The 24,244-nt window shown below is 42.1% G+C and overlaps 2 protein-coding genes across 2 annotated transcripts; both read left to right on the forward strand.

Moving 5' to 3' along the window:
- Positions 1–343: 343 nt before the first annotated feature.
- On the forward strand, positions 344–6,268 carry LOC142184459 (BOLA class I histocompatibility antigen, alpha chain BL3-7-like). Its single transcript, XM_075259338.1, has 5 exons — positions 344–417; positions 1,956–2,228; positions 2,711–2,983; positions 4,248–4,347; positions 6,156–6,268. The coding sequence occupies exons 1-5, from the start codon at positions 345–347 to the stop codon at positions 6,232–6,234; spliced, it is 798 nt and encodes a 265-aa protein (XP_075115439.1). The 5' UTR covers position 344; the 3' UTR covers positions 6,235–6,268.
- A 2,534-nt stretch (positions 6,269–8,802) lies between these two features.
- On the forward strand, positions 8,803–16,568 carry LOC142185522 (antigen-presenting glycoprotein CD1d-like). Its single transcript, XM_075260950.1, has 6 exons — positions 8,803–8,904; positions 9,921–9,991; positions 11,660–11,917; positions 13,021–13,293; positions 15,322–15,594; positions 16,465–16,568. The coding sequence occupies exons 2-6, from the start codon at positions 9,928–9,930 to the stop codon at positions 16,566–16,568; spliced, it is 972 nt and encodes a 323-aa protein (XP_075117051.1). The 5' UTR covers positions 8,803–8,904; positions 9,921–9,927.
- The last annotated feature ends 7,676 nt before the right edge of the window (positions 16,569–24,244 follow it).

Here is a 24,244-nt window from a genome sequence, read left to right on the forward strand (position 1 = left end):
TTATATTGATGTCTCTTTTGAATGTTACTTTCTGACATTTAACAATTCTCCATAGATACAATCATTGCACTTATTTACACTTACTCTTTGGATGCTGAGTCTGTACTACACGTACAAGATGGCTACACATAGTCATGTCTCTATTTTTCTCACCTCCAGGCTCTGCCAGGCTGAGTTTGCTCCAGAGCTATTATTTCTTTGACAATGACGTTTTTACCATGTGGACGACATTGATGATCGAAGACCTTGAAATCCTCACCATCTACAATGACACTCACCATATTGTGTTCAAGCAAAGCTGGATGGAGAGAAGCCTGCCTGAGTTTGAGTGGTCGTTCTACGATATGTCATCGACCAAATATTTGGATGAAATCCTGATGTACATGAAAATGATCGTTAAAAAAATTGAGTTTACCTGTAAGTAATATGTAATGAGTAGAGATGGAGACAGGAGACGAGGCCTGAGATCTAAGTGTCATGCACCTTTATGCATAATCTGTATAGGTGGCCGGTGGACACAGAGTATTACACTACAGCAATACGTAACCTTCCAAGTCTACAGCAGTATCAGGCACAATCAAGCATGGCGGTGCCATCAGTAAACCTGTAAAATGGTGGAGCCAACCTTAGAACAAGTGTTTGTAGAGTCCCATTGGGAGGTTTACGATACGTTTGTACCTGTAAGAGCTTGTCTTCATAATATTATAATGGAGCGAACCACTGGAGAATGTGTGCTGTTCATGGTATGACCCTAACTTAGAAAGTTCTGGATAGAGAAGGGGAGGAGGCACTTGGTCTCTTTCTTCCCAATCCGGGAGGAAGTAGTAAGAGAGTAAGAAGAAGCCCTGGTTAGGCTGGAAGTTACCAACTCTAGGACAGTAGTGTGGTGTTCTGTAATCAGGAGATGGGATTTATCCCTGCTTATGTTGTAAAGGGTTGAAATGTGCGAGATCGGTATTAGAGATGGGTGAAATGATTTGTGAAATGAGCCGGATTTAATGCAAATATTCCAAATGTTTCATTTCTTACTGAAAAAAAACCCTTTGGAATATGGTTCAGGCAAACTAAAATGGCCACCGAGGCATCACCTGACATCAGCTGACAACCTGTGAGCCAATACTGAGCATTAGATGGGGATGTTACATTGTTGATGTCTCAGACACAATATAAGATTTTATCAGAGGAAGAAAGAGCCATCTTGGGATGTGTTCAAGCTGAGAGACACTTCTATCTTCATTGCTGCAAAATCCAGAAGACAAGTGCTGCAAAGTTTAGTTAGATTTAATCAATTTTAGGTAGATAGCTGGGAAATCATAGGAGTGGGGGGAGGGAGAATTTCTGCACTGTGCTGTGATGTGGTCGATCGCATTATTCCATGCCATATTGCCACTCATGTCTCAGAACAGATGACCAGTTTGAGCTCCATCATTGTCTACGGGAAATAGAAAGGGTCAAAGAAATACAAAAATTGACTGAGCAATAGAAAAACATTGTCTAACCAGATGGACTGATATTTCTATGGCACCATGCTGATGGGAGGGTCAGAATTTGGGGATCAACAAACCCTTCCTGTCAGGTATCAGCAGTTCAGGCTGGTGGAAGTGGAGTAATGGTGTTTGGTGAATGTTATCCTGGTGCACCCTGGGTCCTCCGAAACTCTGGATAATATCTGTGTACACCATGATAAATACTGTGGTCCAGAAGGCAATGGTCCAACATGTCATTTCATAGGTGTCTCTAAACAAGTGGCCATGCTGTGTATATTGCAAACATTTCTCTATGCTCAACATGGCAGAGTTACATGTAAGTGGCGATGACCGCGAACAGAAACATCCAGCTACAGCACAGCAGAGCACCAATGTCCCCTGATCTCCCCAGGTCATAGTGTATATCTCATTCTGTCTTATTCTCATCTTCAGGGTTTATGTCTATCTGTCAATTTGTTGTTTTCCCAGTTCCTGCAACACTTCAATTTCAATCTGCATTTATCACCTCTGTGGAAGATCCTGAAAGTAACTATTACAGGATTGCTGTCAATGGAGAAGATTTGGTTTACTTAAACATGATAGAATATGTGTGGGTTGCAGAGCACAGCCCTTATTCCCAGGCCACAGAGCAATTCCTGAACGAGGTCGTCCCGCGCAATCTCTATAAGGATTACATTAATATTTGCAAAAGAATGGCCGAAATATTTGGAGAAGCCGGGAAGGAAGCGTTATCAAAGAAAAGTAAGTCAGTCCGAAGTGGTCATGAAAACATTTCCATAAGTCCCGGTGTCATCCACTCTCAGGTCACAGAATATCTCCCCAACTACCCAATAAAACTATACCATGAGAGCAAAAGCAAGTGGTTGAGCCTGAACCATATTGCAAGGGAGCCACATGTATTCATGGCCAGTCCTTTTACTAGTTGGCTCCCATTCTTCTCTATGGGAGTTAGAGGAACAGTTCCGGCCACATTGGTTGGTGCGAGGAGCAGTTATATGAGCTAGGAATAACCCTGTAAGTAACTGCTATTGTTCTCTAGGGGGAGTAGTAGACATAATGGCCGATGTTGGCCAATGTGACTATAACTAATTCAAAAATTCCCAAAAATTTGCAAAGGTCACCTAATTTTTTAACATTAGCTGACTTCTGTTCCTGTCCTTAATGATTATTTTATTTTAGTGATATGTAGAACATTTTAAGTAATGTCCATCTATCTATATCAGGTAAACCAGAAGTCTATTTCATCATGAAGTCATCAAACCCAGAGCCAGAGCTTGAGTGTTTAGTAACTGGTTTCTATCCAAGATCAGTCAATATAACGTTATGGAAGGACAATGAGAACATGATGGACAATGTGATGGTCTCCGAGACTCTCCCTAATGGTGATGGAACCTACCAGGAAAGAGCAATAGTGACAACAGGTTGGGAAGAACAGACAACCGTCTACTGTAAGGTGGAACACATCAGTCTGGAGGAACCACTGGTGAGACAAATAAGTAAGTGATGGATGGACTGATGGTCTGGTAGGACTGGGAACGTAGAAATCTCTGATTTTGTTACTGTTGAGCTTAAAAAAGAAGAAGGAAAAAAGGAGGAACCGATACAATGCTGCAATGCCAATTCCAAATAATCAATTTGGCTGCATTTCCTGTGTGACTTTAACACAAATACTAGATACAAAGTATATACATTACTCAACATTGAACAAGGATCACATATCAGAAGGTGAAAGTTACACAATAGAACATTTCCCCTAATATGTGATCTGTGTTCTGTTGTGTAACTTTCACTTTCTGATGTGTTCTGTGTTTCCCTGTGAATAAAATAGGGTTAGATGAGTTTCCCAAATCATTGCATTCCCATTTTCGTCACATTGTACACAGCGCCCAACTCTTTTTAGAAAGTTATTTTACACATTTATCTATTTCTTTATTCTATATTTCTTTTCAACAGGTAATGCAGCCGTATTATCACTTCTGATTTAGGTTCTAAGAGAATGCGACTGCAGAAGTGACGACCAATATGGCTGCCCGTCTAGTAGACACGTCTGAAATAATGTCATTCACAAAAAAAAAAAAAAAAACCTGTCATACCTTTATAGTCTTTTAATTGTATTGTCAATAGAATTGTGTTACATTTCTGGTCATTTTTACAATTTAGGTTTCGGCCTCATATTGTGGAAACAGCAGAAACAAAATGCTGCGTTTTACAATACCGGCAAACTGAATGAGATTCTGGCTAATCCCGTTCACACACTGCGGAAAAGCTCAGCATGTCAATCTTACCTGCAGACACACTTTGCGCTTTCCCTATAGATTTAATAAGGGAAGAAAAAAAATACAACTCATTTCCGCTTCATTATTTCCCGCAGTATTTTTTAGCTGTCAGTACATGGAGTCTTAGTCTGAAAGTTCGTAGAATTAAGGCTGGTCTTACACAACCGTATTGAATGTATGGTCCGCAAGTTGCTGATCGGCAACATAGACTCCGCAGATGTCCGTGTCCTGCCGCCATAGAGTTCTATGGGCCAATCCATGCAGTGCTGCAATTCACGGCCATTACGGACATGTCCTATAAATTGCGAACCATGTTTGTGGCCCGGCCACACCACGAATAAAATATCCGGTGGTGTAAGAGGCCACATTGAATATAATGTGTGAAAACCCTCAATTTCGGACCATTTGCAGACTTACATTAAGACCAGCCTAAGAAACAGATATTCAACCAATATTAACAGCAGGAAATCTCCTCTTTTATCAGATATGAAGCACAATGCGGTAACTTGGATTGTTATTGGCGCCATACTGGGAGTTGTTACCTGTGTGACTGGACTGATCTGGCTTGTGAAGAAGAGGCGCAGGTAAGACGTCTCCAGCCAGGATCAACTTGATGTCATTAATGATAAACTATGCAAGACAAAACCTTAAGACAGCCATAGGCCTTCCATTGTTGTCAGCAGAAAGCTCTTCCTCCTCATCCCCCCATTAAACATGCATGCCTACTCGGAGTGACCTCTGAATGGGCGGAGGGGAATATCTTTCTGGGAACAATAGGATCGGGCATTTATCTTTGTTCCCTAGGCCCTATCTATTGAGGAAGAGCCAACCCTGCCGAAATCAGTGAGTTCAGCCGCCATTAATCTATTGTGTATGGGCAGCTCTAGGAATTGTGGTTTTCCTGTAACGTCATCTCCTGTCTTATTGGTTTTGGGAGAAGTGAAGAGAACAAGGTTCATATTGTTACTATTTTATAATCCCATTGCACAGCTGCCATAGTCTATTACTATTCTACTATATTCTGTATGGTCATATATGGAAATATTGTCATTTATCTACACAGTTTGCCATAAACTAAGAACACTAGACAGTCTAACAATGTCCTAGATTTGGGATGAATGTGGCAGACTTGTACGGTAGATTTGCCCCCAATAAGTCTATTTTATCCAAACACATCAAGAAATTTCAAATACAGCATGTCCACAATCCAGACAAAGCTACAACTCATAAGGAGCGATCAAACCTGGAATACAACGATACAAAGAATAGAAGAATGCACAGAATTCATTTGAATGGGTTTGGAAAGTGTCTGGCCGTGAGCGCCTGTAGCGTTTTATGCTCTCCGCGGCAAAACCGTTTTTTTTTTTAAACCGGACACAGAGTCTTGCATGTCTGACTTTGTGTCCGGTTAAAAAAAAAAAACGGTTTCGCCGCGGAGAGCATAAAACATTCACGGGCGCTCACGGCCGGACACTTTCCAAACCCATTCAAATGATGTGATGTTCAGATGTGAACCCGGCCTTATAAGGAAGCATTAATATCCAGCGTATAATGAGTACAAACAGGAAATCTATCTCGGTGGTTGATCTATTTTTATATTTGATACTTTAGATTTTAGACACGATGCTTTATTGGATCTACAAGAAACAATTCCATATCATACAACTGTTTCATATATCTGTACAACCAGATTGCAGAGTGTAGATTGTAATAAGGCACATACTTTTGACGTCAACATTAAATAACCAATCACAGAAGCCACGTGTCCTCAGCCATCTGGGTGCACTCATCATTATGGAAGGCACGATGGATCAACACCAGTATTCATCTATCCTTGCAGACCATGTTCACCCCTACATGCAAAATGTTTGTCCTCAGGTTGCTGGCATCTACCAGCAGGACAATGCCACGTGTCATAAAGCTCGCAGTGTACGTGCTTGGTTCGGGGAGCACCAGGATGAGTTTACCATACTCCAGCATATTCCCCGCACTTGAATCCAATTGAGAGTCTGTGGGACCATCTCAATCGGGTTGTTCACACCATGGATGCTCAACCGCGGCACTGGAGTCGGCATGGCTCAACATCCCAGTGACATCATCACAACATCCACCCTCTCTTCCTGCAGGTCTCGCAGCGGTCCGCTCTGCCAAAAGGGGGTTATTGTGGATTTGGACAGGTGGTGACATTAATGTGACTGGACTGTGTAGTACCAGATTGTAATATACCATCAGTTGCCAATTAGATATATATACTTCCATGTTATAGGAAGGCACCATATGATAGCAAAATTCCAAGGTGTAAATCACTCGTGTGAATAAACCCACAGGATAGAAAAATATATATTTTTTTTACCTTTCTGCTCCATCATGTCTGTCTTTTCATGTTAAACAGGACTTACACATCAGCAGCCGGGAGGACCATGGACAGAATTGTATGGAGGACTACAGACGGGAATGTGTCGATGCAATGATGAATCTTTTCTACAATAAAGTTTAACCTCTAAATAACAACTTTCCAGAGTACTAACAACCAGACATATTAATATTGGATTGATAAAATCTATAAAAACCTTTACAATGAATATTTTATTGTATATCTGCTTTCTATATCCAATATTAAGCAACTATTCATAAAGTCCTACCTACATCTAGAATTTTAAGATTTTCTTGCTGTAAAACCTTTGTAACTTCTTCACCTCACTAGTTGTCCTGTTGCTCCTGATATAGATATGACAGCGCACTGATCCTGGGGGTTCTCTCTGCTTTTGCGCCCTCCCTCTTCTCAATGGATAGCAGCAGGGAGGGTGAGGGGCCCTTCTTAAATATATTCTGCTGACCAACTGCTTCTTTGGTCATTAAAGGGTTAATTTTCTCTTCTCTGACAATGGAAGACTGTGTATCAAAAATCGCCTTTTCCTGTCTTCAATGCACCAGAGGATAGACGGAGAGAACAGTTACAGTACACAGACGGCCAGCCAGAAAGAAGATCAAGAAAGTTATATCAGCCCTAGTGGTGTGAGGTTCCCCTGGATTCTGGGGCCACTTGGAGATGCAGCTACTGTCACCCCGATAGTCATGACAGTTGCAGCCATTGTCACCCCTATAGTCATGACAGTGTTTGGCAGGCAGTTCTGGAGTGAAGTAGTATTGGCATTTGGCTTTCTGTGAGTGATTGATATATATCCTGAATATATAGATACCCTGTTTCCCCGAAAATAAGACCCCCCCTTTCACCTCCTGGACCACCTACAACCGGCAGTCATGCCGGCGCTCTGCTAAGCCGCTGCATAAGACATTGCCGAAAATAAGACAGGTCATATATTTTGAAAGATAATTTAATATAAGACACTGTCTTATTTTCGGGGAAACAGGGTATGTATCCTGACAGAGTATCTTCATAGGAAAACAGGTTGTGGTCAGAAGGGGAGGAAGGGAATTATGGAGGTCAGAAACTGAGCAGAGCTGGAAGGAGACCCGATAAAGGAAATTACATGTTTGTAGGTCGTGAAAAAACCTAGGGAGGAGGTTTAGGAAAGTGAGAGTCAGATGAGGAATTGGGTTGTCATTGGAGATGATAAAAAAAATATCAAAATATGTATTTCGTAACAAAGCAAATGAGGAAATCATCAAAGAACTGAGGGGGGCGGGGACACCAGATATATCCGTATAGTATACAATGTATATGGTCAGATTGTAATTACTGTAGTGTTATATATAGTGTGATAGTGATCTGTATATAGGCACTGCATGTATAGCCTTCTTTATAGGATTATTATAGGAACAATACTATACATGAGATGTATCCCAGTCATAAAGAACTCTCTATACCTGTATACTGATCAGAAAGAAACATTCTCACCCGTTTCTTCTGTTCACCCCTTAAATATGAAACATTTAAAAACCCATCTACATTATACCTGTGACATCACCCGCCTGCTATGCGCCCCCTCCTCCAGGATCTGCACCCCAATAGCACCATTATATTTTCACCTTGCATTGGCCAGAGTGGGCGGTCCTTACTGAGGATCATGTGACTGTGTGCTTACTAGTTATTGGCTGCAGTGGTCACATGATGTCAAAGGCAGGGTTCCGGACTGGTGGAGGATTCAGAATTAGAACTAGAAACTTTTCAGTGTTACGTTGGGCACCTTGGGCAGATGTCTTATTGATACCCTCTGCGAGTAACCCCGTGACCTACCTACTGATTCTCTGCTCGGAGCACAAGCTGTAACATAAAAGTTACCAGAAAATAACAACAGGTCACTAAAGTCAACCAGAAATTTGGCTTCGGCTTAGAAGTCATCAAATGTCTCATGAGACCAACAGGTATGACGCTCACATTTTACAGGTTACGGAATATTAATCTATTAAATACATACAGGGTCAATAGGTCATCCCCAAAGTTCCAGAACATGTTACAATGTAAGTTCACCACTAGTTACTACTGATAGCTCCACAGTCTGGAAGGTTCAGTCTACCAAGATCCCTATAGAGAAGAAAAGTGGAAGTAAAAAGCCTCCGATGATGAGGCCGGAAATCTCTCCGATACTCATGAAAGTCTATTCACCGATTCTTGTGGACAAGACATTAAAAAGTAGCAAATTGGGTTTTTCCTTCCTTCTTTGCTTCCAGGAATGTGACCAGATTTAGATCATTTACGACACTTTGCCTTCTAATCCATTTTATCTTGTTTACTCTTACTCTTCCTTTATTTCTTCTACATCTTCTCCCGATATATCGACCCCCACATGTGCATCGTAAGGTGAAATCACATGATAGAAATATTCTTTATTATAAATTCCATTTTACACTTCCATACAAACAGGATGAGGCTGAAGAAGTGAAACCCGGTGTTGGCCGAGTATGACACATCGATGGTTTACTTGTCGCAGTTCCAAAATCCTGAAATCTGTGACTTTGATAAAAACCTCCGCTCTGCAGTGATTTGTTCCACACTATGGTGACTCCTGCATTGTACGATTATTTATAGCGTTGATAGTCTTATATTCTGAATTTATACTTCCTTCTGGGGAACCACAGCCACCGCGGGAGAAGCTTCTGCCATACGGCACATAGGTCAACATCAGGTGGCGGAGGAGAGACGGAAAGTGACTTGGCAGGTATCATTCACACACTGACTGGTAAGTTACCCAAATGTGAGTGCTCAAGGCTCCTGCATGTTACATCCTACACAAAGACTTGGTTAAAAAACAAGTTTCTCGACTTTCACCAAGAGTTAGGAAAGGACAAGGCAGAAGAGAAGGGAGGGGGAAAGAAGAATGTTCTGTGTTATATCCACGTTATTTCCTTCTGTTACCACGGGGTATAGGATACTGACCCACAATAACTTCTGGGGAAAGAGTCAATGTATCAAGAGACTTTATATAAGTTTTACATAAAGAGGAATTGTCTCAGATTAATAAGGAACATTCAGTGTAGTGTCTAGAATAAGGTTATTGGTTCTCTACTACTGGTTTGGCCGTACATGTACCCAGCAGGGAGACAAGGGAGGAAGATGACGAGCCGCGCCTCTGCCCCTCTGCTGTATGACATCAGTACTACATGGCCCATTGTAGAAGTTACTTTGTCATAAAAGTGATACAAATATGTTGTTACTGTAATCGTGCCAAACATCATTCAGAATGCAGATTGAATGCCAGAAAAACAAAACACAAGAAATAGTGATAATGTTTTTTCACATGGATGCCTCAAAAATGTTAATGTCAGCTGAACAATGCACTATATGTACCGTAAGATCAGGGCCGCACCAGTAATGAGGCGAGGTGAGACGGCGGTCTCAGGCGGCAGGGGTCGACAGTCGCGGCAATTTTATTTATTTATTTTTTTTGCTTTTTTTTTTTCTAAGCTAGCGCTAGTTTACACCTGTGCATCATCACGCCACCTGTGCTGAGACACAGATATCTTATATTGCCGGGTGCCTCAGTATTGAGTTGGGGGGGAGACATCTTTAGATCATCCGCCTCAGGCAGCAGAGAGGCTAGGTTCACCACTGCTTAAGATGGTGGCAGCTAAAAACAAGTTATGAATTTTGGAAGGTGTAAAATATGAATAAATTCAGCAAGGCTTAACCTGCAAACTACCCGGCGTCCTTAAAGGGTTAAATACACTAATATTTCATTGTTTCTTGGTTTTTCAGCAATAAGATGAAACCAATGACAGCCACGATAAAACTGACAATGATCCTTCTAAGTAGTGTCCAAGGTGCAGGTAAGAAAGTTGTGACCTTCTTCAGGTGCTGTACGATGGCAGGTTACACTTCAACCAATACATCCATGTCTGGCTTTATGGAGAACTTTTAAGTCTGAAAAGCCCAATATCATCCATCATCTGATCGGCGCTGTCATCTTGAGCATTTTAATGTTTTGTCGTTCCAAATCTGTTAATCCATTCCACAGATATAAGCCCCGTTAGTGTTGAAGCAAATTAGAGTATTGTGCCCAAATGGGAGATAACACCCTATGGCATACAGCACACTGTGACCCCGCCCCTGATAAACCACAGTGTTACCGCCCACTTGGCTAGTAGATCCAAATTTCATTAACACTAACAGGGCTTATATCTTTAGAATGGCTGAACGAATGTGAATAAACCAAACACCAATATACTTGGGGTGATAAGGTGAGGCATGTTATTGGACTTTCAAACCTTTAACTTTCTTTTTATGTAGTTATATCTCAATCTACCGTAAACTGAGTTCTGTAAAACCTAAATATTCCAGGGACAATCACAGACAGAAGTGGATCCCTGGGCAGGATCAGTCTATGGGCCCCTGTACGGGATCAGCCAATGGGTCCCTGGGCTGCATCAGTCTATGGGTCCCTGGGCAGGATCAGCCGATGGGTCTCTAGATAGGATCAGCCGATGGGTCCCTGAACAGCATCAGTCTATGGGTCCCTGGGCAGGATCAGTCTATGGGTCCCTGGGCAGGATCAGTCGATGAGTCTCTGGACAGGATCAGCCGATGGGTCCGTGAACAGCATCAGTCTATGGGTCCCTGGGCAGGATCAGTCTATGGGTCCCTGGGCAGGATCAGTCGATGAGTCTCTGGACAGGATCAGCCGATGGGTCCGTGAACAGCATCAGTCTATGGGTCCCTGGGCAGGATCAGTCTATGGGTCCCTGGGCAGGATCAGTCGATGAGTCTCTGGACAGGATCAGCCGATGGGTCCGTGAACAGCATCAGTCTATGGGTCCCTGGGCAGGATCAGTCTATGGGTCCTTGGGCAGGATCAGTCTATGAGCCTCTAGTCAGGATCAGTTTATGGGCCCCTGGGCAGGATCAGTCTATGGGTCCCTGAACAGCATCAGTCTATGGGACATTGGGAAGGATCAGTCCATGGGTCCCTGGGCAGGATCAGTCTATGGGACATTGGGCAGGATCAGTCTATGGGACATTGGGCAGGATCAGTCCATGGGTCCCTGGGCAGGATCAGTCTATGGGCCTCTAGTCAGGATCAGTTTATGGGCCCCTGGGCAGGATCAGTATATGGGTCCCTGGGCAGGCTGAGTCAAGTGGGCCACTTGAGGTCCAATAGAACAGTGGCAGGACACCTTCTATATTTATATTATTTGTTCAATTCCTAAAAATAACTGCTGTTAAAGTCGCAGTGGACCCTCTTTATCTATTAGACCCCTATGCAGATGCACAGGTGGGTCATATGATAAGTCACACCCTCCCCTGACTCCACCCCCTCCAATACTCATATTAATATCTTTTTTGAATGTTCCTTTCTGACATTTAGAAACTCTCCATAGATACAATCATTGCAGAAGACTCTTGTGTATATATATATTCTCTAGATACTGAGTGTAATATCTGCACTGCACATACAAGATGGCTACACATAGTCATGTCTCTATTTTTTACACCTTCAGGCTCTGCCAAGCTGAGTTTCCTCCAGAGTTATTATTTCCCTGACAATGACACTGTAACCTCGTGGGCGACATTGATGATCGAAGACATGGAAATCTTTACTGTATACAATGATACTCCCCCGATGGAGTTAAAGCAAAGCTGGGTGAAGGGAAGCCTGGAGGAGTTTGACTGGTTGTTCTACGATATGTCAGTAGCCAGATATTTTCATGAAATCCTGATGTACAGAGAAATAATCGTTACAGAAGTTAAGTATACCTGTAAGTAATATAGAATGAGTAGAGATGGAGACGTGGACCGAGATCTAAGTGTCATGCCGCTTTGTATAGTTTATGAATAGTAAAGAGTAGGGTTGAGCGATCGGGATCCGATCCCGATCTTTTCCAGCAGGATCGAGGTCGGAGGTTATTTCCCACAATGCTTGGCTACTGGTCAATCATTGTGGGAAAAGCTACAGTATCAGATGAGCGAGTACTATTCGAAACTGACAAATCCTCCCTGCTGTGCCGTATACTCGGCTCTGCTACATCTCAGATGTAGCAGAGCTGAGTATACGGTAAAACAGGGACAAAGCAGGAGAGTGGCAGGCTGCGGTAAATAACTCTGTGCTACGCTGCTGGGAGGACGACGAGGCACTCACCATATAATAAGCCATGGCTGAAGTTCGCGAGTAGATAGATACTACTATACATTGACTTGTCTATCTACTCTTCTGCTTTGTCCCTGCATAATCCAAATTGCATAATCCAGAAGACAAGTGGAGCAAAGTTTAGTTAGATTGTACAATTTTAGGTAGATAGCAGGGAAATCATAGGAGTGGGGGGAGGGAGAATTTCTGCACTATCTCTAAGAGACGTAGAAAGAGGACAAAGATAAATAAAAATTGACTGAGCAATAGAAAAACATTATATAACCAGATGGACTCCTATTTCTATGACACCATGCTGATGGGAGGGTCAGAATTTGGGAATCAACAATCCCTTCATGTCAGGTATCAGCAGTTCAGGCTGGTGGAAGTGGATAAATGGTGTTTGGTGAAGGTTATCTTGATCCTCCGAAACTCTGTGTATACATGATAAATACTGTGGTCCAGAAGGTGCAGAATGGTCCAACATATAATTTCATAGGTGTCTCTAAACAAGTGGCCATGCTGTGTATATTCCAAACATTTTTCTATGCTCAACATAGAAGTTACATAGAAGTGGCGATGACCGCTAACAGAAATGTCCAGCTACAGCACAGCAGAGCAACATTGTCCCCTGATCTCCCCATGCCATAGTGTACTGTATATCTCATGCTATAGCTCATGTCTTATTCTCATCTGCAGGGTTTATGTGTAACTGTCAATTTGTTGTTTTCCCAGTTCCTGCAACACTTCAATTTCAATCTGGAGGTGTCGCCTATGCGGAGGATCCTGAAAGTTACTATTTCAAGGTGGCCGTCAATGGAGAAGATGTGGTTTACCTAAACTTGACAGAATTCGTATGGGTTGCACAGAACAGCCCTTATTCCCAGGCTGTAAAGGAATTCATGAACGAGGTCATCCCGCGCAAGCTCTATAATTATTACCTCAATATTGGGAAAAAAATGTGCCGAATATTTGCATTGGCTGGGAAGGAAGCGTTATCAAAGAAAAGTGAGTCCATCCGAAGTGGTCATAAAAACTTTTCAGTAGGTCTCGGTCTCATCCACTCTCAGACTGCTTAAAATACATTTCTAACCACCCAATTAACATATACCGTGGGTACAAGAGCAAGTCGTTGAGCCTGAACCATATTGCAGGGGAGCCATCAGTGTTCGGGAGGATTAAAATACAAGTAATTCAAATAGTATTTAAAATACTCGTCAGGTATTTGTGTTTGTAATTACAATATTTTTATACAGTATTTTACGGATTTTAATTATTGTCTAAATTCAAAACAAATGTTGTCATTTAAATAACCCGCCTCACCGCCCTTAAAAAAAAAAAACAGCAGTGCGATTCACGTCATCACTCTTGTTTCTCGTATCTCGTGCGAGGTGCGACGAGCGGAGGGAAAATTCCAGCGCGTTCCTGAAACGCAAGTCCGCCTTGTAGTGAAATGTGATTTAGTTTTTAGTTTTTAATCATCTCGATCCCCTAAACCATTCTGTAAAATAACTTCAAAAATGGAGGAAAATCTTAATATCAGTGACGGAGACGCAACCCACAATGATCAGATCTCGAGGCTCCACATCTCCCTGCAATTTTGGACTGAACTTTTTTCAAATTAATAAGACTGGCAGGGGCAGGACAAACAGTGTCTAATGCTTACTGCAAGGCCTGTCCAAACAAGTCACTCACCGGTCAAATAACCCTGTCTAAGCTTCTCACCTCTGCCAGATCAGTCCTCTCTGCGCCAAGCTGACGAGATGCAAGTACATCGAAACAGCTGTCCTTGGCTGAGAAGACTTTATGTGGTATAAGCCCAACATCAATGCAAACAAAGGCCTCTGAGAAGGTCGGCATGATGTTAAAGGGAGCGCCCTCTATAGGCTTGCTTGGCTGAGACTCCGTCTTCCTAATTACATCATGGAAGACAGACTTGCACCTTCTCAGTCAGCGCCCTCTATTGGTGTGCATACTTGAGGCACTGGCATCCTAATTACATCATGGAAGTCAGATTTGCATATTCTTCCCAGGGTCAAATAAACTCAATGTCCAACGTCCTTAAGCACTTATGGGGAAATTATTTAATGACATCAGGGTTTGGTTTTTATTTTACAATCCCCAACCCCAAAGCAAATTTTTAAAACCAGATGTACGGTTTAGGGGCGCGTGAGCTGAAAGCGATAAAAGACTTTTCCTTTTTTTCTTTGGACGGTTTATTTTTTACCGCACTATTAAAAATTAAAATAAAAAGTCGATTTAAAATTAAATATAAAATTCTATAAAATAGAAAAAACAAAATGAATATCCTTTTTTAAAGCAAGTAAAATATGTTCAAAGAATTTTTTCACGTGTCTCGAGATTCACGAGAATTGACGAGAATCTCACCCGCGCTGCGTTATATATATGTGCGCTATATATTACGCTCACGTAACATAAATAATGTAGAAGAACTTTGAGTTTTGGAAATAAACTTAAACTTCTTTTTCCATTTAGCCTATAATCAATTGTTCCATTTTTAGTTTTTATTAAATTTTTGTTTAAATTTTTCAAGTATTTTAGTATTTTTAAAATACTTTTGAAGTTGTATTTCAAATACTTTCCCAAAGTATTTTGCCAAACACTGGGAGCCACATGGGACCATAACAGCTCCAAACAGTAATAAGACCATTTCCCCCTGTTACCCCTTAAAATGTTGCAGTCAATGGCAACTATGGCAGCTGTAGAGTTGTATACCGGCAGATCTCTAACCAGTTGGCTCCCATTCTTCTCTATAGGAGTTAGAGGAATAGTTCCGGCCACATTGGTTGGTGCGAGGAGCAGTTATTTGAGATGGGAATAACCCTGTACTGTACTGTAATAACCCTATTGTTCTCTAGGGGGAGTAGTAGACATATCTGACTATAACTAATTCAAAATTCCAAGAAATTTGGAAAAATCACCTAATTTTTTTAAATTTTGCTGACTTGTGTTCCTGTCTTTTAATTTTAGTGATATGTAGAACATTTTTAAGTAATGTTCTTCTATTTATATCAGGTAAACCAGAAGTCTATTTCATCATGAATTCATCGAACCCAGAGCCAGAGCTTGAATGTCTAGTAACTGGTTTCTATCCAAGATCAGTCAATATAACTTTATGGAAGGACAATGAGAACATGATGGACAATGTGATGGTCTCCGAGACTCTCCCTAATGGTGACGGAACCTACCAGGAAAGAGCAATAGTGACAAGAGGTTGGGAAGAACAGACAACCGTCTACTGTAAGGTGGAGCACATCAGTCTGGAGGAACCACTGGTGAGACAACTAAGTAAGTGATGGATGGACTGATGGTCTGGCAGGACTGCGGATGGAGAAATCTCTGATTTTGTTACTGTTGAGCTTAAAAAAGAAAAAGAAAAAAAGCAGGAACCGATACATTGCTGCAATGCCAATTCCAAATAATCAATATGGTTACATTTCCTGGGTCACTTTAGCACAAATACTAGATACAAAGTATATACATTACTCAACATTGAACAAGGATCACATATCGGAAGGTGAAAGTTACACAATAGAACATTGCACCTAATATGTGATCTGTGTTCTATTGTGTACCTTTCAGCTTCTGATATCTTCAATGTTCTATTGAGAATAAAATATCACTTCTGATTTAGGTTCTCGGAAAATGTGACTGCAGAAGTGATGACCAATATGGCTGCATTTTTAGCAGACAAATCTGAAATAATGTCTTTCGCAAAAAAAGATTGTCCTCTCTTTATAGTATTATAATTGTTTTGTCATATCTAATAGAATTGCATTATCACATAACTTAAATTTCTGTTCATTTTTACAATTTAGATAAAACCCTCTTTCGTTTTCGGCCCCATATTGTGGAAACAGCAGAAACAAAATGCTGCATTTTATAATACCGGCCGAGTGAATGAGATTCTGGCTAATCCCGTCCACACACTGCGGAAAAGCTCAGCATTTCAATCTTACCTGCAGAGACACTTTGTGCTTTCCCCATAAGAAAAGCAAAAAAACACGACTCATTTCCGCAGTCTTTTTTTCCTGCAGTATTTTTTTGCTGCATTTTACAACATGGAGTTTTAGCCTTAAAGTCAGGAGAGTTAAGAAGCAGATATTCAACCAATATTAACACCAGGAAATCTCCCCCCTTTATTTTCTCCATTTACAGACATGAGGCACAATGCGGTAACTTGGATTGTTATCGGCGCCATACTGGGAGTTGTCATCTGTGTGACTGGACTGATCTGGTTTGTGAGGAAGAAGCCCAGTTAAGACGTCTCCAGTGTGTATCAACTTGATGTTTGTGATCCTAAAATGTTTAAGGCAAAAGCTGATTTAGGCTAATGCCCCACATTGCGGAAACGCAGCTTGTTTTGTTGCAGATTTTGCTGCGGATTTTTTGAGCCAAAGACAAGTATGGATACAAAAGGAGTAGGAAATATATAGGAAATTCTTAAACTTCTCCCTTCTCCTCAATCCACTCCTGGCGTTGGCTCAAAAAAACGCAACAAAATCTGCAACAAAAAAAGCTGCATGTCCGCAAGGTGGGGCTTTAGCCTTAAGTTGGACATAAATCTTCCATTGTTGTCAGCAGAAACCTATTCCTCCTATGAACATACACGCCTACACGGAGCGACCTCTGAATGAATCTACAAGACACAATTCCATATCATACAACTGTCTTACATCTCTGTACAACCTGCAGATTGTAATAAGGCACATATAGATGTCTACGAGCTCATACTATACATCTCTATGTCTACAACTAGTACCAGATTGTCATATACCATCAGTTGCCATGTTAGATTTATATATACATCCTATGATAGCAAAATTCCAAGGTGTACATCACAGGTGTGAACAAACCCACACGATAGAAAAATATAGATACAATGATTTTTTTAAATCTTTCTGCTCCATCATGTCTGTCTTCTCATGTTAAACAGGTCAAACCCATCAATAGCCGGGAGCACCATGGACAGAATTGTATGGAGAACTACAGATGGGAAGGTGTCAATACAAAGATGAAGCCTGGACTTTAATAATGTTTAACCCCTAAATAACAACTTTCCAGAGGACTAACAACCAGACATGTTAATATTGTATTAATAAAGCTATAAAAAAAACCCTTTACAATGAATATTTTAATGTATATTTGCTTTCTATATCCAGTATTGCGACTTTTTGAATAGTTGCTTAACTAAATCTAGAATCTCCTATGATTTTGTTGCTGTACAATCTTTGTAACTCCTTCACTTGACTGGTTGTCCTGTTGCTCTTGATATAGATGTGACAGCACACTGATCTAGCATTTTCAACCAGAGTTTATAATTTCCTAGCCTCTGCTCATGACTTTGTCTACATGTTGTTGGCGTCGATGATCCACCTATATTCAGTAAATTGCTGCCGTCAATGGTTTGCCTGCTCCAGCGATTTGGCATCTGTCAAACTGGCCTGCCGCTGAACTTGTTCCTCGCACCGTGTCTGTGATTGTTCCGGCATCTCAGCTGCTCGCTGGAACATCCTATAATAAGTGTATTGCTGGCGTTAATGATCATCCTCAGCTCCACTTCAGAACTCTGTTGACTTCTGACTTCCTTCATAGCTCTTGTTATTTTAGAATTTTGCGACAAATTAGATTTTCTTAATTTTTAAAATGAGAAAACTGCCAATTTGGATTAAAGGTGGTTTCCCATCCAGTGTGTCAGCACTGCCTGGAGCAGATCAGATAATATGCAAATGCATGTACACAATTCACTGAGCTTTAGCTGAGTGTTACATAGAGAGATAACAGCCCTGGGAACTCAGATAAGCTGCTGCAAGAGCAATGTAATATAGTATGTGACCATAAATTCACAATAGTCGTGAACCCATGTCATTTACCGGGATAAAAAGTAACTGTGTTAAGATGTGTTAATGGAGGTTACAATCTATTTATGTGCCAAATTTCATTCCAATATATTAAGCCATTTTTGCGTGATTGAGGAACAAACCCACAAACTTTCACATTTATAATATTAGTAGGATATTCTGCCTTCTTGTAACATCTCTGCCTGTTCGGGTCTCTGCGCCACCCTCAGCTCGCATGCGGCAGTGCAGGAGGCGTGTGCAGTTTAGAGTTTTTGGTTGCACTGTGTGAACATGGCTCTAGTTCTTTAATTGAATTTGCACCACACCCGTCTTCTGCTCTTGTCTGCCTCTGTCCATGAAGTAGTTAAATTTGGTCTTGCCCTGTGATTGACAGCCTGTCTTCCTGTCAGGTTCAGGGCGGGTTCTTCCTCCCCTATTTAGTCTTGGCTCACATTTACACCGGTGCCTGTTATTGCCTCGTGCTTTCTGGCTTTCTCTTGCTGTCTATTCTTGTATTCTGATTCTTGGCTTTTGGTTTTCCTATTGACTAGTCTTATGGATTTCGATTTGGCACTGCATTGCTCGACTGTCACTGACCCCTGGCTAGCTGACCTCCCTTTGTTGTTATTATTGTCTTGTCTGCGTTTGTGTGTCACATATATAGGAAGGGATCGTCTCCAAGTTGCCGCCTATTACGTAGGATAGGGCCTGGAAATAGGAAGGGACAGTGGAGGCTTCAGCTTAGGGCTCACTGTCTCTTGTGCCCCTTCTTCCAGGGTTCTCCAGCAGCTACTAGGGAATTGTCATCTAAGCAATTCCCTAACACTTCTATTCTTCTTCCATCTTTATAAATTTTTGTGTCATAAAGCAAATATGGTTTGTCTGCTCTGGCGTTTTGGAAACTGTCAAGAATGAAGCAGAACAACAATAAGAAGTCATATCTACAGTACCAAACATGGAGGAGAGGAACCTGAGGAACCTCAACAGCAAGAGGAGGAGAAAAAGTAGAGCAAGTCCAGGCAAGGTCCAGAAAAAGGAGACTATTTGCAGTGCATACCAAACAGAATATGGCTGAAACATTTGAGGAGCCCAACTGATGGAGAGCCCTGTGCAAGTAAGAACCTAGCTATAGACAGCAGGAGGGTCCGGACACTGAGAATAGATTGTAAGGGAGAGTTTCGTGAGGGATGATCGGATTAGTAGTGAGATATCGACATTCACATGACAATGAATCCGCAAAACAATAAATCTTCTGGCCATGTCCAAAGTAAGAGGTTCAGGGGAGAGGAATAATTCCCGAGGAACCTCAGCAGCAAGAGAAAAGATTGAGCAGGCACATGATACCCCAAATAAATAGACAAGACAATGGCGAGGAGACCAAGACAGAGCAATGTCCATAAGGTCACTAGGGTGAGACATACTGAGGAGGAGTTGGTTTTCTGTGTCAAATATTACAGAGAGATCCTGACAAATCACTAGAGACTTGTCACCATTAGATTTCACCTCCACGAGATCTTCTGAGTTATTTGTCAGGGACATTTCTGCAGAGCGAGGAAACCATATTATAAAGGATCCAGAGCTAGGTTAGCGGAGACAGTGGATTGGGTGAGAAAAGACGAAGAGTTCCCCAAGTATAGAAATGGAGGGGAGATTCGAGACTGGTCACATGAGACTATAGAGTACATGTAATAGGGTCATGGTGGTCTATTGAAGAGAAGATAGAATAATACCAGAGGAAGAAAGAGAGAAGATAAAGATGATAGCGAGTAATGAAAGCTGGAATGGACAAGGTGCGATTGAATGGGATCATTGATACCTGTAATGGGGGGCAACTAATGTCACCACTATAGTTACGACAGCCAGGTCTGGAGTGATGTAGTATTGGGGTGTGGACTTCTGGGAGTGATTGATGTGTATCCTGAGTATATAGATATATATCCTGACAGGGTAGAACATCTCCATAGTAAAGCAGGTTGTGGTCAGAAAAGTAGGAAGGGAATTATGGAGGTCAGAAACTGAGCAGAGCTAGAAGGAGACCCGATGAAGGGAATGGCTGTCTACATGTCTGTGAAAAACCTAGGGAGGAGGTTTAGGAAAGTGAGAGTCAGATGAGGAAATTGGGTTGTCATTGGAGATGTTAAAGTAATCAAAATATGTATTTCGTAACAAAGCAAATGAGGAAATCATCAAAGAACTGGGGGGGGGGGGGGCAGATATATCCGTATAGTATACAATGTATATGGCAAGATTGTAATGACTGTAGTGTTATATATAGTGTGACAGTGATCTGTATATAGGCACTGCATGTATAGCCTTCTTTATAGGACTATTATAGGAACAATACTATACATGAGATGTATTCCAGTCATAAAAAACTATCTGTACCTGTACAGTTGTGCTAAAATGTTACATACCCCAGCAGATTATTTGGGGGGTTTTGGCCTTTTTTGAGAGATTATGAATGATAAGACAAAACCTTTTTCTCCGCTCATGGTTCGTGGTCGGGTGAAGCCATTTATTTTCAGACTTCTGTGTTTTCTCTGTTTAAATCATAATGACATCCAAAAACATCAAAATGACCCAGTTCAAAAGTTCCCCTCCCCCAGTTCTTAATACCGTGTATTGCCCCCTCTGCTTGAAGTCTTTTGTGGTCGTTGTGGATGAGGCTCTTTATTTTCTCCCATTTTTTCTTGTTCCTAGGCTGTCTTGCATGTCCTGAGCTCTTGAGATTTCCCCAGAGGGGCTCAATGATACTGAGGTCCAGGAGACTGAGATGGCCACTCCAGAACCTTCACTTTCTTCTGCTGTAGCCAATGACAGGTCGACTTGGCTTTGGGTTTTGGATCATTGTAATGTTGGAACGTCCCAGTCTGTCCCATGCGCAGCTTCCTGGCTGATCAGTCTCCAGTATTTGCTGCATTCATCTTTCCTTTGACTTTGTACAAGTTTCCTGCACCTTTGCAGATCACACATCCCCACATCATCAGTGATCTCCTCGCGGCTTTACAGTAGGAATGGTGTCCCTTCCATCATAGGTCTTGCTGACACCTCTCCAAATGTAATGTTTATGGTTGTGGCCAAAAAGTTTTGTCTCATTGCTCCGAGCGACCTTGTTCCAGAAGTTTTGAGGCTCATCTCTGTGCTATTCGGTGTATTGAGGACGAGATTCTTTGTGGCATTTGCACAGTAATGACTTTCTTCTGCTAACTCCACCTTGTAGCCCATTCCATTTCACGTGCCTCCTTATTGTGTATCTTGAAACAGCCGCACCGATAGTTCTCAGAGAGTCCGGGATTTCAGCTGATGTTATGTCTAGGAGTTTCTTTTCATCCTGAACAATTTTCTGGGCAGTTGTGGCCGAAATTTTGGTCGGTTTTTACAGAGCTAGAAACTTTTCAGTGTTACATTGGGCATACTCGGGCAGATGTCTTACTGACAGTGCTGCACCTCCAATGAGGCGACCTGAAGCGACCGTTGCAGGTGGCGGTATGCCAGGGCCTCGGGAGGGCGGCATTTTTGCTGACCTAAGCCAGTCCAGGACAAGCTGTCCTGGACTGGCTTAGCGTCACCATGTCTGCAGCCCAAGCGAGCGGTGTATTGGGGTGGCCCTGCTGGACGCAGCGCTGCTCCAGCGGCCGCCCCTCACACTCAGGCAGAGAGCAGGTCCTCTCCCTGCTTGCTCTCTGCCTGCGAATGCCGCTCGCTCCGCTCGGCCACGCCCCCTTTCTGCTCGGCCCACCCCTTTCTTGCGAACCGCCCCCTCAGCTCTGCCCCTCCTCTGGGGGGGGGGCTTTCTGATGCCGCTTCAGGCGGCAGAAAGCCCAGATTCACCCCTGCTTACTGATACCCTCTGCCAGTGACCCCGTGACCTACCTACTGATTCTCTGCTCGGAGCACAAGCTGTAAATTAACATAAACGTTACCAGAAAATAACAACAGATCACTAAAGTCAACCAGAAATTTGGCTTCGGCTTAGAAGTCATCAAATGTCTCATGAGAACCAACAGATAAGACGCTCACATTTTACAGGTTACGGAATATTAATCCATTAAACACATACAGGGTCAATAGGTCATCCCCAAATCTCCAGAATAGGTTACAATGTAAGTTCACCACTAGTTACTACTGATAGCTCCACAGTCTGGAAGGCTTCAGTCTACGAATGTCCCTAAAGAAAAGTGGAAGCAAAAAGCCTCCGATGTTGAGGCCGGAAATCTCTCCGATACTCATGAAAGTCTATTCTCTGATTCTTGTGGACAAGACATTAAAAAGTAGCAAATCCAGTGTTTTCTTCCTTCTTTCCTTCCAGATTTAGATCATTTACGACACTTTGCCTTCTAATCCGTTTTGTCTTGTTTACTCTTACTCTTCCTTTATTTCTTCTACATCTTCTCCCGATATATCGACCCCCACATGGGCATGGTAAGGTGAAATCACATGATAGAAATATTCTGTATTATAAATTCTATTTTTATATCCATACAAACAGGATGAGGCTGAGGAAGTGAAACCCAGAGTTGGCCGAGTATGACACATCGATGGTTTATATGTTGCGGTTGATTAAACCTGAAATCTGTGATTATGATAAAAGCCTCCGCTCTATGGTGAATTGTTCCACACTTTGGTGACTCTTGTATTGTATGACTGATAGTCTTATATTTATTTAAATTTCCTTCCGGGGAACCACAGCGACCGCGGCAGCACTTCTACTAGACGACACATAAGTCAACATCAGGTGATGGAGGAGAGACGGATATCACACAAGACGGTGACTGGTAAGTTGCAATTGTTATTGTATCATCTTTCTCCTTATTTATTGGTTATTTAAGAACTTAGTTCTTACTGTACTGTGCAAAAGTCTAAGGCAGATGTGGAAAAATACTGCAAAGTCCTAATAGCCCTTTGGATGAGGAGTCCTGGAAGTGATGATATGACGCCCACAATCCCGAGTCCTGATCTCATCCTCGTCCAGTCTGTCTGGGATGACGTGAAGAGACAGAAGGATTGGAGAAAAACACATCCACAGAAGATCTGGGCTTAGTTTTCCAAGATGGTGGGAACTGGGAACAACCTCACTGCCGAGGACCTTCAAGCACTGTCTGCAAGAACTGAGAACTAGTGGAAGGAACGGCCCACAATAACTTATAGGGAAACAGTCAATGTAATGAGAGACTTTACGTAAGTTTTACGTAATTGTGATTGTTTCAGATTAATGAGGAACATTCAGCGTAGCGTCTAGGATATGGTTACTGGTTCTTCTCCATGAAGATTCGGTGGTTTCACTATACATGTACACAGCAAGGAGACAGGGGAAGAGGAGGACAAGCAGCACCTCTCCCCCTCTGCTGTACGACATCAGTACTACATGGTCCATTGTAGAGGTTACTCTGCTTCATGTATCGTAGTCCATACGGCAGAGGCAGTTAAAGGAACACGAGCCCGCACCTCTTACCGTACATCATGGCGGTCCCATCTACTGCTTTTAGAGCTTATGTACTCTACACTAATATTTCATTATTTCTTGGTTTTTCAGCAACAAGATGAAAGCAATGACAGCCGCGATAAAACTGACCGTGATCCTTCTATGTGGTGTCCAAGGTGCAGGTAAGAAAGTTGTGACCTTCTTCAGGGGATGTACGAGGGAGGGTTACATGTCATACATGTCTTGGCGCACTGATACATTATATAGAAGAAAAAGTTAGATCAGTAAGGTTTAGTGTCAGGAGGCTGCTGCGAAAGAAAGACCACAGTGCTAACAATCCACCTATGACATATAATATAAGATATTATATCTATGCAATGTCAGCACTAACTGAGATCCTTTTGTGATCCAAAAATTTCTATTGATGGATTTTAGTTCTTAAACTAATATTATTGGTAAATTTCAAAATTGTGCTTGGACGATTCCTAATAACTAGAGATGAGCGAACACTAAAATGTTCGTGGTTTGAAATTCGATTCGAACAGCCGCTCACTGTTCGAGTGTTCGAATGGGTTTCGAACCCCATTATAGTCTATGGGGAACATAAACTCGTTAAGGGGGAAACCCAAATCCGTGTCTGGAGGGTCACCAAGTCCACTATGACACCCCAGGAAAT

Source organism: Leptodactylus fuscus, chromosome 11 (genome assembly GCF_031893055.1).
Source record: "Leptodactylus fuscus isolate aLepFus1 chromosome 11, aLepFus1.hap2, whole genome shotgun sequence".
Taxonomy (NCBI): domain Eukaryota; kingdom Metazoa; phylum Chordata; class Amphibia; order Anura; family Leptodactylidae; genus Leptodactylus; species Leptodactylus fuscus.